This window comes from Ursus americanus, chromosome 33 (genome assembly GCF_024610735.1).
Source record: "Ursus americanus isolate L20-20 chromosome 33, mUrsAme1.1.p, whole genome shotgun sequence".
NCBI lineage: Eukaryota > Metazoa > Chordata > Mammalia > Carnivora > Ursidae > Ursus > Ursus americanus.
The window spans coordinates 9,852,098-9,866,008 of record NC_142159.1 but is presented as its reverse complement, the minus strand read 5'-3'; the positions used below and the strand labels follow the sequence as shown (position 1 = coordinate 9,866,008).

General features: G+C 41.1%; 1 protein-coding gene and 1 long non-coding RNA gene across 7 annotated transcripts in view; one reads left to right on the top strand and one right to left on the bottom strand.

Annotated features, from left to right (window-relative positions):
• The window catches only part of PHACTR4 (phosphatase and actin regulator 4), a 96,498-nt gene that overhangs the window by 16,407 nt on the left and 66,180 nt on the right, over nt 1-13,911 (top strand). For all 5 annotated transcript variants that reach the window (XM_045782620.2, XM_045782617.2, XM_045782618.2 and 2 more), the window contains exon 2: nt 5,022-5,077. In XM_045782620.2, the coding sequence (XP_045638576.2) occupies nt 5,062-5,077 (16 nt within the window). In that variant the 5' untranslated portion in view covers nt 5,022-5,061. The remainder of the gene's footprint in view (nt 1-5,021; nt 5,078-13,911) is intronic.
• Nucleotides 1-13,911, bottom strand: part of LOC148107215 (uncharacterized) — a 52,292-nt gene that overhangs the window by 20,850 nt on the left and 17,531 nt on the right. The gene's annotated exons all lie outside the window — the stretch shown is intronic.

Below are 13,911 nucleotides of genomic sequence, written 5' to 3'. Positions count from 1 at the left end.
TTTACCTATGTAGTTACTTTTACTATTGCTCTTTCTTTCTTCCTTTGGATTCTGGTTGCTGTTTAGTTTCCTTCACGTCAGCATGGAACTCTGTCTTTACTGTTTCTCGTAGAACAGGTCTGCTAGTGATGAATGCTCTCAGTTTTTGTGTATCTGGGAATGTCATCTCTCCTTTGTTTTAAAAGGGTAGTTTTGCTGGATGTAGGATTTTTGGTTGACAGTCTTTTTCCTTCAGTGTTTTGAATACTAAGTGTGAATCATTTTGCATTTATCTTACTTAGACTTTTTTGAGTTTCTTGGATATATTTTTCATCATTTTTGGCCAACTTTTGGCCATTATCTCTTCAGTTTCCCATTATGTGTATGTTTATATACTTGATGTTTTGTATGCTTGATGTTTTGTTCTCTGAGGCTCTGTTCATTTTCTTCATTCTTTTTTCTTTCTGTTCCTCAGACAGGATCATCTCCATGAACCTATCTTTGATTTTGCTGATTCTTCTGCCAGCTCAGATCTGCTGTTGAGCCTATCTAGTGAATTTTTCTTTTCAGTTATTATACTTTTCAACTCCAGAGAATCTTTCTTTTTCTTTTTTTTAAGATTTTCTTTATTTATTTGAGAGAGAGACAGAGAGAGAGAGAGCAAAAGTGGGGTGAGGAGCAGAGGGAGAAGCAGACTCCTGGCTGAGGAGGTAGCCTGATTCCGGGCTTGATCCTGGGACTCCAGGATCATGACCTGAGCCAAAGGCAGATGCTTAACTGACTAAGCCATCCAGGTGCCCCAATCTTTCTTTTTTTTCATACAATTTCTATTGCTAGTCTGTATTTGATGAGGTATTGTTCTCATACTTTATCTTAATTATTCAGACATGGTTTTCTTTAGTTCTTTGAAGTATTTAGACTAGCTTATTTAAAGTCTTTGTCTAGTAAGCCCAACATCTGGATCTCCTCAGGTACGGTTTTGTTAACCACTTTTTTTCCCCTATATATAGACCATACTTTCCTCTTCATTTGTGTATCTCATAATTTTTTCTGAAAACTGAGCATTTAAAATAATGTGGCAAGTCTGCGAATCAGATTTCTCCCCTCCCTCCTGTGGGTTTCTTGTTGCTGTTTATTTAGTGACTTTCCTGGACTAAATATCTGTAGAGCTTGTACTCTTTGTTGTATGTGGCCATTGAAGTCCCTGCTTGGTTGGTTTATGGTTAGCTAATAATTAGACAGAGATTTCCTTAAATGTCTTAAACCAGTAAATTATCCAGTCTTTGCCAAGGGGGTTCTGTCCGGACGTTGGCATATACTTTCAATGTTCCCAGCAGGCAGTTTACAACTTTGCCTTAGCCATTACTTCCTGCTTGCACAGAATTTCAAGGTCATCCAGAGGTAAGAGATCAGGGCCCTCTCCTCTCAGGCCTTTCCTGGGTATGTGCAGAGCCTCCAAATGCACGTCCCCTTCTAGATACCCAAGAGTATGCTTCCCAAAATCCTTCATCGACCTCTCATTCCTGAACATTTATGGGTTTTTGTTCAGGGTCCTTTTAGCCTCCAGCTGGTATCACTGCCTTGGGCCTTGGCGACGTTAAACAACTACCACTGACTGTTTTTTGAAAAATGTCCAAAGGATAGGCTGTTCACACAGAGCAAGCTCTGAGTCAGGTCAGTTAAGATAAGGAGAATGGAGGTTCTTGGTGCTGTCAGTCAGATCACATACTAACAGCTCTCTGGGGATAGGGCTTGTAGGGAGCTCCAAATTTGTTCTGTCCCTTCCAGGAGCTGCTAGGCTGCTGGTTTTCATAGCTACTGTGGTTGTGCGGCTCTTGTTTTTCAAGGCTAACACAAAGCTGGGGAGAGGGAAGTGGGAGTCAGGCTACTTCTCTCATGTGCCCATTTTGTCAGCACTGGGGAGGCCATGACAAAAGATGGCTGACAGAAACGGGTTGAGTTATTGTCTACTTGGTTGTTTAGTGCCTCTTTCCTGGTAGATGTTCTCTGATGAATGTTAACATGTGATACAAAGATCTTAACATGTTGTATCCACTCCCACGCCCTTCTGCATGCCTCTGCCCTAAGACCTCCTTGCCCCAGTATTCCAGTCTTTCTACTTTATGCCCCCTGACGGGCATGTCAAAACATTTGCCTATGAATTGTCAAACCACTTCTTTGTCTCTACAAAGTAGACAGTCAAGTGTACTGCCTAAGCTCTGCCCACCGGGAAGGTTTTCCTTTATCACTTTCAGTGCCACGCCCTGAGTGAGGCTGTAGTGCGGCACCTGTCCATTTTTGACTTGTACCCACATACAGCTATGTGTGAAAAATGTGAGGGTTTTTTCTTTGTCAGCCGGCGATAGGGCCCCCCCCCCCCCCAGGGCCAAAAAGGTATATGCTGAAGGAGGGGCACTTGTACAACCGTGGTGGGTGATAGGATGGTTTGGGCCCTCTGCTCAAGCTCGTGACCTCTGGTCCTATTTGTGCTTGATCTTGGTTCTATCACCTTCATCTTATGTTGGATTGTTAACTGGGTCCACCCAGCATTATAACTTGGTGTGTTTCACAGAACCTAGGTCATGGCGGGTGATCCTAGATAAGCAGCCAGTTGGTGTCCCGTGGCCAGGTGCTCCGTATCTACTAAGACATGGTATCATGCCAGGAGCTGTTGTGCAGAAGGCATTTGATTTTCCACTACAAATGGCATGGCCACAGACCGCAGGGTCTGTGTAGTGATTCTCCCACTGGGGCTTGCCATGATACCACGGGATCTGCCCGGTTGTTTGTGTCACCAGCCAGGCCTGCAGAGTACTTTCCTGTTTTGAGCTACTCTCGAAATGCACCTTTTATGTCACCTGGTTTAGAAGCCATAGCAGTATTCTCAGATTCTCAGGTGGTATGCTTCCCTCTTAATTGTGGGAGATGCAGGATGCAGTTATTTACTTGGTTGCCTTTACATGAATGGCATGTCTTATCAAGCCCTCACTACTGGGCCCATAAAAATTTTACTGATGTAATGGGTTCCTGCATCTTTGAGACATTTCTCTCTCACTCTCTGGAGTACATGTCTCCTGACAAGGCCTGCAGTGTGCTACCCACCCCTTGCTCATCTGGCCCAATTAGCAAGATGCTATTAATATAGTAGGTCACTGAGGGACACCTGGGTAGCTCAGTCGGTTAAGCTTCCAACTCTTGGTTTAGGCTCAGGTCATGATCTCAGGGTTGTGGGATCAAGCCCTGTGTCAGGCTCCGTGCTCAGCAGGGAGTCTCTCTCTCTCCATCTGCCCCTCCCCCCCAAATAAATAATAAATCTTCTAAAAAATTATATAGTGGATCACTGTGATGTCCTGCAGAAAATCCAGATGATCCATGTCTCTTAGGACTATATTATGCAAGAGGGTTGCAAAATTATCGTAGTCCTATACATAAGTGTATGCTGTAATCTGTACGTGTGAACGTAAATTGTTTCTGATCCTATTTATTTAGAGAAATTAAAAAAAAAAAAACAGCTTATTCCTCCAGTCATTGGCTGCATACTGTGCTCCTGGGCCTGTTTATCTGCTCCGGCAAACATACATCTGCGTGGCAGCTCCAGTTGCAGCTAATCCTGGATTCAGTTCGTGGTAATCTGCTGCCTGCCTCCGGATTTGTCTGATTTCTTCAGGGACCACACTAGTGAATCCTGCGTCCTCCAGGGGTATTGCACTAATTTCTGCCAACCCCCCCCCCTTGACCCTGGGGTACAACATTGTTTTGTTTTGTTATTTATTATCTTGGCAGGTGGGCTGGAGCAGCTGTAGTTTCTTCTGCCTAGCCTTTCCCATGTGGTAACTCTTACACCACAGTCCAAAATAGGGATTGTGCACTACTTCCAAGTATGTCTGTTTCAAGGAACTGGGAAAATGACCAGCAGGAGGGCCCCCATGCGCAGTCCTCTTCCAGTGCCTGATACATTCAGTCAACTAGAGCATTCCCTCCCACATGTAGACCACCACTGTTCACCACTGGTGGACCAGCACCTTGTACCAGGGATTACCTGTGTTACACCTCTCACCGGTCATGGGGGATCCTCACTGCCATCTAGTCAGTGAGCAGTTCAAATCCAAAACCCCTTTTATACTCCCAATTTTCTCAGATCACCTCTTGGCACCAACAGTTGGTAGGTTGTGTTCTCTGAAAAGCAGACTCTGAATTAGAGTTGAGCAATTCAGACTGTTTATTAGGGAATGTGTTTGGGATCCAAACCACGAGAGAAATAGGAAGCAAGATTGGGCAGACTGAGCCTAGTCTAATTTAAGGGGCAGGGAGATTGGATAGCTATACTCAGTCAAATTTCTTTCAAAACATCGTTTCGTTTTGTTTTCATACTTGAGCATTCTAAACTGACAATGTATCTAAAATAACTTCTATGTTCTTTAGGCAAAGCGCATTCCTTCTAAGGTATCGCTGATATCCTTTCTCAGGTGTTTATGTGAGTTTTGTTGGGGGGGGGGTTGTGGTTTGTTTTTACATAAAAATTTTCCTGTTTCGGGGTACCCGGGTGGCTCAGTCGGTTGGGCGTCTGCCTTCAGCTCAGGTTGTGATCCCAGGGTGCTGGGATCGAGCCCCGTGTCAAGCAGGGAGCCTGCTTCTCCCTCTGCCTGCTGCTCCCCCAGCTTGTGCTCTCTCTCTCTCCCTCTCTAGTGCTCTCTCCCAAATAAATAAAAACTTAAAAAAAATTTTTTTTCCTGTTTCCTTACACTCTGGTAAATTCAAGATGGGTATTGGAAAGGGAACTTAATTGAGTAAACTGAGAATAATGTATTTTAAAATGAAAATTAGACTTAAATGTTTTATGATATCTTTGTACCATGTATCTGTATCTGAACTGTCTTAAAATAAATCCCAGTTGGTAATGTTCTCACTTAATAAGTTATACATTTCTATAATGTTCCAGTTTTAAATTATAATCAGTGTTACTGAACAAGGTTTAAAAAAAAAACATAAAAGGTGATGGAATTCATGTTTTAAGTGTATCGTTTACCTTTTTCTCTTTTTAGAAACTACACCCCACCTCCCAAAACTGGTTAATAGTGTGGCATGGAAGATCCATTTGGTGAGTATCGCCTGCATTTTTCTTAGTAGATGATATTTGTGGGTTTTTTCCCCAAAAAATCATATTGCAGACTAGGAAGACGAGTTAGGAAGTACTTAAAATTTAAAATAGGCATTTAAAATATGCATCAGCAAAAAAAGGGACCAGAGGCCGTTTTCCTTGTTTAAACTCAGCATGCTGGAGTAAGATTTTGATTCAAGCATTTTGTGATTCTTTGCCAAATGTAAAGAAGTTTGAATCTCGTGTTATGGCAGTGCAACTTGAAGTACAGTAAAATGTTACCAGTGTTACATTCTGCTCATGCCCATTTACCCTACGTGACTGAGGTCAGACACTTGGGCTCCTGGTACAAGTAATTAGATAGCTCAGGTTAATAATTGTTATCTTGCTTTGAGAAGGTAGCCGAAAACTTGGCAAGGTCCAAATTTCTCCTCTGCTTTTAATGACTGAATTGCTTCTTTAGGACTTGGTAGGGTTTTTTTTTTCCCCCCCTCTGGAGGGTACAAGTTTATCAGCATAATCCTCAGTCTGAACACTAGAGGGCAGTCAGTACTGTTGTCATAAATTTTATTACCAAATTAATTCTGGAGGGGATTACTTAAACGAACAGTTGAGTAAATGGAGTTGATTTTGGTTGCCTGGTGACAAATCCTAAAGAGCATGTACATATAACAAACTAGAGGAACGTTTGACTACTACAAAGGTGTTTACTGGAAATTTATTTTCTCTCTGACCTCCTTACTTTTCACCTAACTTAAACTTAACCATAATCTAAGTTTAATCGAATCTAACTAATTAAATTTATCATTAAATTAATTAAATTTACTAGAGAATACCAAAGGGAGAATTGCTATGGAAATTATGATTTGTCAGTAGTCAATTGAAACATAAATCAGAATGTGCTTTTGATCACCAGTATGAGAAAAGGATTGTATTCTGTGCTAGTGAGAAGATTTTTCCTCTTATACTTTAAATCTTGGAATCTCACTAACATTTATATTCATAATGTGGATTCTGAAGAAAAATGGAATTTTCTTAGTTGCTTGCAAAACATACATGTAATAATATTTGCTGGTTTATGGTCTGCTCAAGGCCATTTGACAAAGAAAAGAATTCTGAATGTAAAATAAGTTTGTTTCTAAGAAGATGGAGTCCCTATAAGGTAGGGTGAGGATTTTCTTATAATTGAATTAGCTAACAGTTATGTAGATAGATTGAAAAAGAATTATTTGTTGTATTCTGAAAATAAAAGTGAGGGATTTTGACCCATCAAGTTCCAGAGGGACAGACCTAAGGCCTCTAGGACCTTTCCTATGTGGACAGATATTTACACATTTCATTATATAATATTCTAATATCACCTTTGTTAATACTACCACTGGTCTCGTTGGGAAAGTCTTAAATATTCAGAAGCCATCAGACTCACTCCAGTGACTGTCTTCCAAAATTACAGTCTTCTCTTGAAAGCCTTACTTCTATCACTGACAGCAAGTACTGTCACTTTTCTTCGTAGTGATAGATTCACTTTTGTTCAATTTTGAGAAAATATCTGTCAAATATCTAAGCTTGAATAATAGAGTTTGTTACTCAGCTCTTCAAGTTAAAATGGTATTTCATGAAAAAAACTTGGCTAGTTGAGCTTGCAGCTCAACCACACAAATACAAAAGTACTTGTAAAAATGAAAGGTAACTGTTATACTTAAATATATGTTTTGTGCAGTTACCATTTCCTTACACAGAATCCTAAAAGGACATGTACTGAAGCATTGAGATTTATTAAAACTAATAATTTTTATGGTTTTATCAAGAACATTCTTAAATCAAAACTGGCATTTTTTTTTTTAAGATTTTATTTATTTATTTGACAGAGAGAGAGAGAGACAGCCAGCGAGAGAGGGAACACAAGCAGGGGGAGTGGGAGAGGAAGAAGCAGGCTCATAGCGGAGGAGCCTGATGTGGGGCTCGATCCCATAACGCTGGGATCACGCCCTGAGCCGAAGGCAGACGCTTAACCGCTGTGCCACCCAGGCGCCCCAAAACTGGCATTATTTTTTAACTGCAAGAACGTAATGGTGAAGACTACGAGTCCTATTACAGTTTCGTGCTGCTGCCTTGATTTGTGTTAAGGTACCAGCAGTTTCGCTCACCATTGCTTTTGCACCATTGGTGGTGTCAACACTGAAAAAGGCTAATAATCCTTTAGTATTACTAAGTAACTGTATAGCTGTACCTCTTAGACTCCTGGAAGGATCTCAGGGATCCCCAGGCATCAGGGGACCACACTTGCTTCAGTTTCCTGAGGTTTAAAGAGTGTATTGTAACGGAAGAAAAGCAGCTTTGGGCAAAGTCAAAACTTGTCCCGGAAATTGTATTGCACAGGGCTCCAGTGTGGACCCAGTCTTGGGACAGGTAGCAGAAATATGGTCAGAGGGAGTGAGCAGTTCTGAGTTCTGTGATTGCTCCTAAGTTGACCATGAGCCACCTGTAGCTTTCAGGAGTTGGTTAAAGAACACTTCTGTGGGCGGCGCCTGGGTGGCTTAGTTGTTAAGCATCTGCCATCGGCTCGGGTCATGATCCCGGGGTCCTGGGATCGAGCCCCTGCTCCGTGGGGAGCCTGCTTCTCCCTCTCCCACTACCCCTGTTTGTGTTCCCTCTCTCACTATGTCTCTCTGTCAAATAAAATCTTAAAAAACACACACATACACACACACTTCTGTGGGATGATAGGAGTGTTCTGAGCTCATTAGGCAGCTGAGTATTTTGAGAAGAAATTTATCGGCATTTAGTCAAGATAAGCTGAGGGTCAGGCTCACGTGGGCACTACATTCTTATATTAAAAAAGAGGATAAATGGCAGCAGAGATCGTAGTGATGGCAGCCTTCAGTATGTCTCTTGGGTCACTGTTCCAATCTGGACAGATGTCTCGATGGGTGTGGTGCACAGCTGTCATCCTGGATAGCACTACTCACCTGGGGACTCGGCTCTATCCATGTCATCTTCTTTTTTGATGGCCAGGTGCTTCTCAGTGCTGGGCCTCATGGAAGTTTCCTGGTTCTCACCTCTTTTTCCTTTAGCTCTGCCTCCAGGAGGATTTCTTCATCTTTATCTTCAATTAAAATATTCTTTTCTACTCTTATGTTCTGAGTTTCTGGGAGATCTCTTTTATTCGGGGAATAGTTCTTTCATAGTATCCTTTTGTTCCAGCAACTTCCTTTGCCTTGCACAGTTCCTTTTCCCCTAAAGTTGCTTTTCTGTGTTTGTTTTGATCTGTTTTATGTTAGAGTTTTCCTCTGATGTCTCCTAATAATTAGCTGTCTGCTCGTGATTAAGAGTGGGAAGCTTTAAATTAGAAGCTTTAAATGCATAGGCTGATTACCTCTGGGCCTTTCTGTAGGGTGAGCTTCTTGTCCGTCTTGTTGAGGAAGAAGCCCTATGTCAGTAGGAGCGGATTTTCCCATCACTGACTAGATGTCTAGATGGTAAGGGGTCTAGATGGCGGGCGGTTTGCTCCCTTCAGCACTATTGTGCACGTGGTTGCCTAATTCCCCTCAGTTTTCAGTGCTATATTCCCACCATCAACTGCGTTTTGTGTCCCCAGTCCAGAAACCAATTGTTTTATCCCTTCCTAGAAACTGACCTCTTGAATTCTGCCAAGTGTTGGTGTGGGATGGACATTCAAAGTCATGGAGTGGGGAAGGTTGATAAAGGAATCAAATAGTTTTTACCCTGATTCTCTTTATTTTATTTCCCTCCCTTTCATCCCCAATTTCAAAGATACCTGGTAGAATTTGATGAAAGTATTATTAATCTATTTTAATAATTTGTAGCGGGGGTAGTGGGGGGGGAGTAATGACCACACTGTCCATGAAGTGCTAGAGGAAGGAAGGGTCCAGAGAAGATGTGTGTATAGTTATGCTACTGTGATATTTCCTACCCCGCTGCTTTTTAAAATGGCTCATTATTGCTTCTGCTTTCTTTCTTCCTCCCTTATCATCTGTTTATGGGTTAACAGCCACTCTCGCCATAGCGTGCCAGAAGAAAAGGGACTGAAACCCTGTCATATGAAGCTGCTAAAGGTTTTTTGGGGGCAGGGGAGGATCTGTATACTAAATTGCCTTCCCAAAATCTTCTGATTAAGTTTCGATAACACCCTCCTCCCTTCCATAGAAGTGAACACAGTTTGTTGAAAAAAATTATTTTTGGTATGTACTTGATGAAATAATTATTTAATGAGATAGATTATTAGTACGAATCCTGAATTTGAAGCTAGTTGCAAAGGCTTTATTCATATGCATGGTATTTTAGGAACAGATTTACAAGGTAATATCTCCTTTGGATTAAAATTTGTATCACATAGGGAATATGAGAAGTGGTGTGTTGAAGTAGAAAACAGAAGCTATGTCTAAACAAAAATTATTTTCTTCTTTTTTTTTTTTTTAAGATTTTATTTATTTATTAGACAGAGAGAGAGACAGCCAGCGAGAGAGGGAACACAAGCAGGGGGAGTGGGAGAGGAAGAAGCAGGCTCATAGTGGAAGAGCCTGATGTGGGGCTCGATCCCACAATGCCAGGATCACTCCCTGAGCCGAAGGCAGACGCTTAACTGCTGTGCCACCCAGGCGCCCCAGAAATTATTTTCTTCTTATTCTGTATCTGAATTTATAAATCATTATTGTGTGATAGTGGGGTTTTTCCTGGCTATTCAAGGACATTTGTTAAGGAGCCATGCTCAAAGCTAATGCACTTAACTTCAAAGTTCATGGGAAAACAGGATGCCTGGCTGGCTGGGTCAGTGGCACAAGCAACTCTTGATCTTAGGGTTGTGAGTTCGAGCTCCACATTGGGTGTAGAGATTTCTTTTAAAAAATAAATTAATTAAATCTTAAAAAAAAAAAAAAAAAAACAAAGTTCATGGGAAAACATTTTGTGATGCTATCATGTTGTTACCACTTGAAGCTCAAAATGTGTTAATAACACAGTCCTGCACTCCCTCTGCTTTAAGAATGAAGACCAAAATAAGAACTTAATTAGTTTTGAGATCCTTAGGGAGTAGGAGATAAATTCCTCTGGAATTAAACTATGCCAAAAATGATATTGGTTCTATTTTTTCTTGTGGTTTTAAATAGAAATTTTAAAAAGCATTATTATAGACATATATTAATCATCGTCCTTTCCTGATAGGACTATAAACTTACGGAGGGCAAGATCTTCCTACTGTTATATCCCACTGGCCAAGAGTAAGCACACAATACATATTTGTATGTATTTCTTACCGTGGTTTTAAATTTTCTGCACAAAGTAGAATTACCGGGAGTGCGGGGTGGATCAGTCAGTTAAACGACTGTCTCTTGGTTTCGGCTCGGGTCATGATCTTGTGGTCGTGAGATCGAGCCCTGAGTCAGGCTCTGTGCACAGTGTGGAGTCTGCTTCAGATTCACTGTCCCTCTCCCCTAGCTCACGCTCTTGCTCTCTCTCAAATAAATAAAATCTTTGTAAAAAAAAAAAAAAACAAAAAACAGAGGGATGCCTGGGTGGCTCAGTCAGTTAAGTGTCCGCCTTTGGTTCAGGTCATGATCCCAGGGTCCTGGGATCGAGTCCTGCATCAGGCTCCTTACTCAGCAGGGAGCCTGCTTCTCCCTTTCCCTCTGCCTGCTGCTCCCCTTGCTTGTGCTTGTGCTTTCACTCTTGCTCTCTCTCTCTCTGTCAAATCAGTAAATAAAATCTTTTAAAAATTTTTAATAAAATAGAATCACTAATCTTAAGGGAAATACAGTGTGCAAAACCCCAGCTTCTATCAACTTTAATAGCACAGATACCGTGTCATTTTTTTTTTCTGTCAGTAGAAAAAGATGAACCGTAGTGGTAATGCAAGCCGAAAAGTAGTAATGCTGACATTCTGGACTGTCTCCCATATCTTCTCACCACTTTTCATCCCTCTGACTACTCCTTGCACCTAAAACATCATAGCAAGTATGATAATTTGGCTAAATGTGTAGACTGGTTTCCATCTGAATTTACTTCTGCATACTGAGCTCTTTTCAGTGTGTCGTGGACACTGCATAGACAGTGATTATAAAAATTAAAAGGAAGTAATAGGAGAGATGGATGGCTTCACTTACCATTTTGTATCTACCTGTATGGTTTGCATCATCTAACTATATATATGTTACTTTTATTTTTCAAAACATAAACAGGGATTTTATCTGGGTTGTAGCATTAAGAACATTTTTGTTTCTTCCGTATATTTCTCCGTGTTCAAAATAAAATGTATAAAACTAATTTCTTAAAGGAGGTAAAAGATAATTAAAAGATATTGCTAAAGGGAATTAAATACTATAATGGTCATTTAACATGCACAGCTTAACTGCTGTACCTCAAATAACCATGTTACATCTCTACATAATAACGTGGCCTTTCAAAATAGAAGACGTTTTATTCTTCTCATGAACTCGATTCAGCCTACTCTATCAAACTCCAACACAATTGACTTGTTCCTCATCCACTCATTTGTTCAGTAAACACGGAGCAAAATCACCAAGGCAGTATGTCAAAACAGTGAAGCCCTCAGGCTCCGGAGTCAAACAGACTTGAGTTCAGATCCCAGTTCTGCCATTTCTTGGCTATGTCCCTTTAGGCAGTACAGTTGCATGTTGAACTTCAGTTTATCTGTAAAGTAAGAATATGGATTTTGCCTTTCCCACAAGGTTGCTGTAAGAATTAAATGAATTAATGCTTGTAATTTTTGCAACATAGTGCCAAACACATAGTAAATATATAATAGCTGTAATGTCGTGGGCACTAAGGGTATAAACATGAGTGAGACGTGATCCCTGTTCTTTTTTCTTTTTTTTTTTTTTAAGATTTTATTTATTTATTTGAAAGAGAGAGAGAACAAGAGAGCGCGAGCGAGGGGAAAGGCAGAGGGATAAGCAGACTCCCTGCTGAGTGCAGAGCCGTCCATGGGGCTGATCTCAGGACCCTGAGATCATGACCTGAGCCACAGTCAGACGCCTAATTGACTGAGCCACCCAGGTACCCCCCGCCTTTATAAGTAATCTTTCCGCTCAACTGGGGGCTCAAACTCAAGACCCCTAGATCCAGAGTCACAGGCTCTACTGACTGAGCCAGCCTGGTACCTCTGATCCCTGTTCTTATGGAGCTTTAAATCTGGGTTAACCAGTTACAAGGTACTCCCTAGGATTCCTACACCACCTCTGTGTGGTTGAGATGATTTATATACAATAAAAGTTACCCTTTTTAGGTATATATTCCTGTTTGTTTGTTTGTTTGTTTGTTTTAAGATTTTATTTATTTGACAGAGAGAGAGGGAATATAGGCAGGGGGAGTGGGAGAGGGAGAAGCAGGCTCCCCGCTGAGCAGGAGTCCAATACGGGACTCGATCCGAGGACCCTGGGATCATGACTGAGCCGAAGGCATACGCTTAACACCTGAGCCACCCAGGCGCCCCTGTATTCCTGGTTTTTGACAAACATGTAAGATTGTATAACCCATACTACAGTCAGGATATAGGGTATTTCCTTCACCCAAAACCTACCCTGCTTACCTTTTTAAATAATCTTAATCTCTTCCCTCCACCCTCAGCCCCTGGCAACCACTTGGACCTGAATTCTGTCCCTTTTTCCATAATGTTATATAAACAGAATTGTAAAACACATAGCCTTTTCTGTTTTTTTCCACTTAGCATAATTATGTTGAGATTCATACATGCTGTTGCATGTATTAGTAGTTCATTCCTTTAGTACTTTTTCCAGAATGTCATATAGTTGGAATCACACATAGCCTCTGAGATTGACTTCTTTCACTTAGTGATACGTATTTAAGGTTCCTACATGTCTTTTCGTGGCCTAATAGCTCCTTTTATTGCTGAATACTATTCCATTGTTTGGATGTACCCCAGGTCATTCATTCACCTACTAAAGGGCATCTTGGTCGCTTCCAAGTTATGGCAATCATGAATAAAGCTGCTGTAAATGTGTGTGCAGGTTTCTGTGTGGACATAAGTTTTCAATTATTTTTATTTATTTGAGAAAGCGAGAACAGAGCGAGTGAGAGAGAACACAAGTTGGGGAGAGGGGCAGTGGGAGGGGGAGAAGCAGACTCCCCACTGAGCAGGGAGCTCGACGTGGGGCTCAATCCCAGGACCCTAGGATCATGACCTGAGCCAAAGGCAGACACTTAACTGACTGAGCCACCCAGGCGCCCTTAAAAGTTTTCAGTTATTTGAGTAAATACCAAGGAGTGCAATTGTTGGAACATACCGGTAAGAGTATGTTTAGTTTTGTAATGAACTGCCAGATTGTATTCCAAAGAGGCTGTTCCATTTTGCATTCCCACCAACAATGAATGGGCCTTCCTATTGCTCCACATCCTCACCATCATTTGATATTATCATCGTTTTGGATTTTGGTCATTCTAATAGGTATGTAGTTGTATCTCATTGTGGCTTTAATATGCAGTTCCCCCATGACTAATGATGCTGATTAACTTGTCCTGTGTTTAGGTGCCATCCATATCTTTGATGAAATATCTGTTCAGATCTTTTCCCCTTTTAAAAAATGGGCTTATTTTGTTGTGAAAGTTCTTTGCATAATCCACATGCAAGTTCTTTATGAGATGTATATTATGCATGTGTTTTTTACTAGCCAGTGGCTAGTCTGATTAGCAAAAGTTTTTAATGATGAAAATTGGATGAAATCCAATTTTTTATTTTATGGTTAGTGCTCTTTGTCTTTTTTTTTTTTTTAAGATTTTATTTATTTGTCAGAGAGAGAGAGCACAAGCTGGGGGAGCAGCAGGCAGAGGGAGAAGCAGGC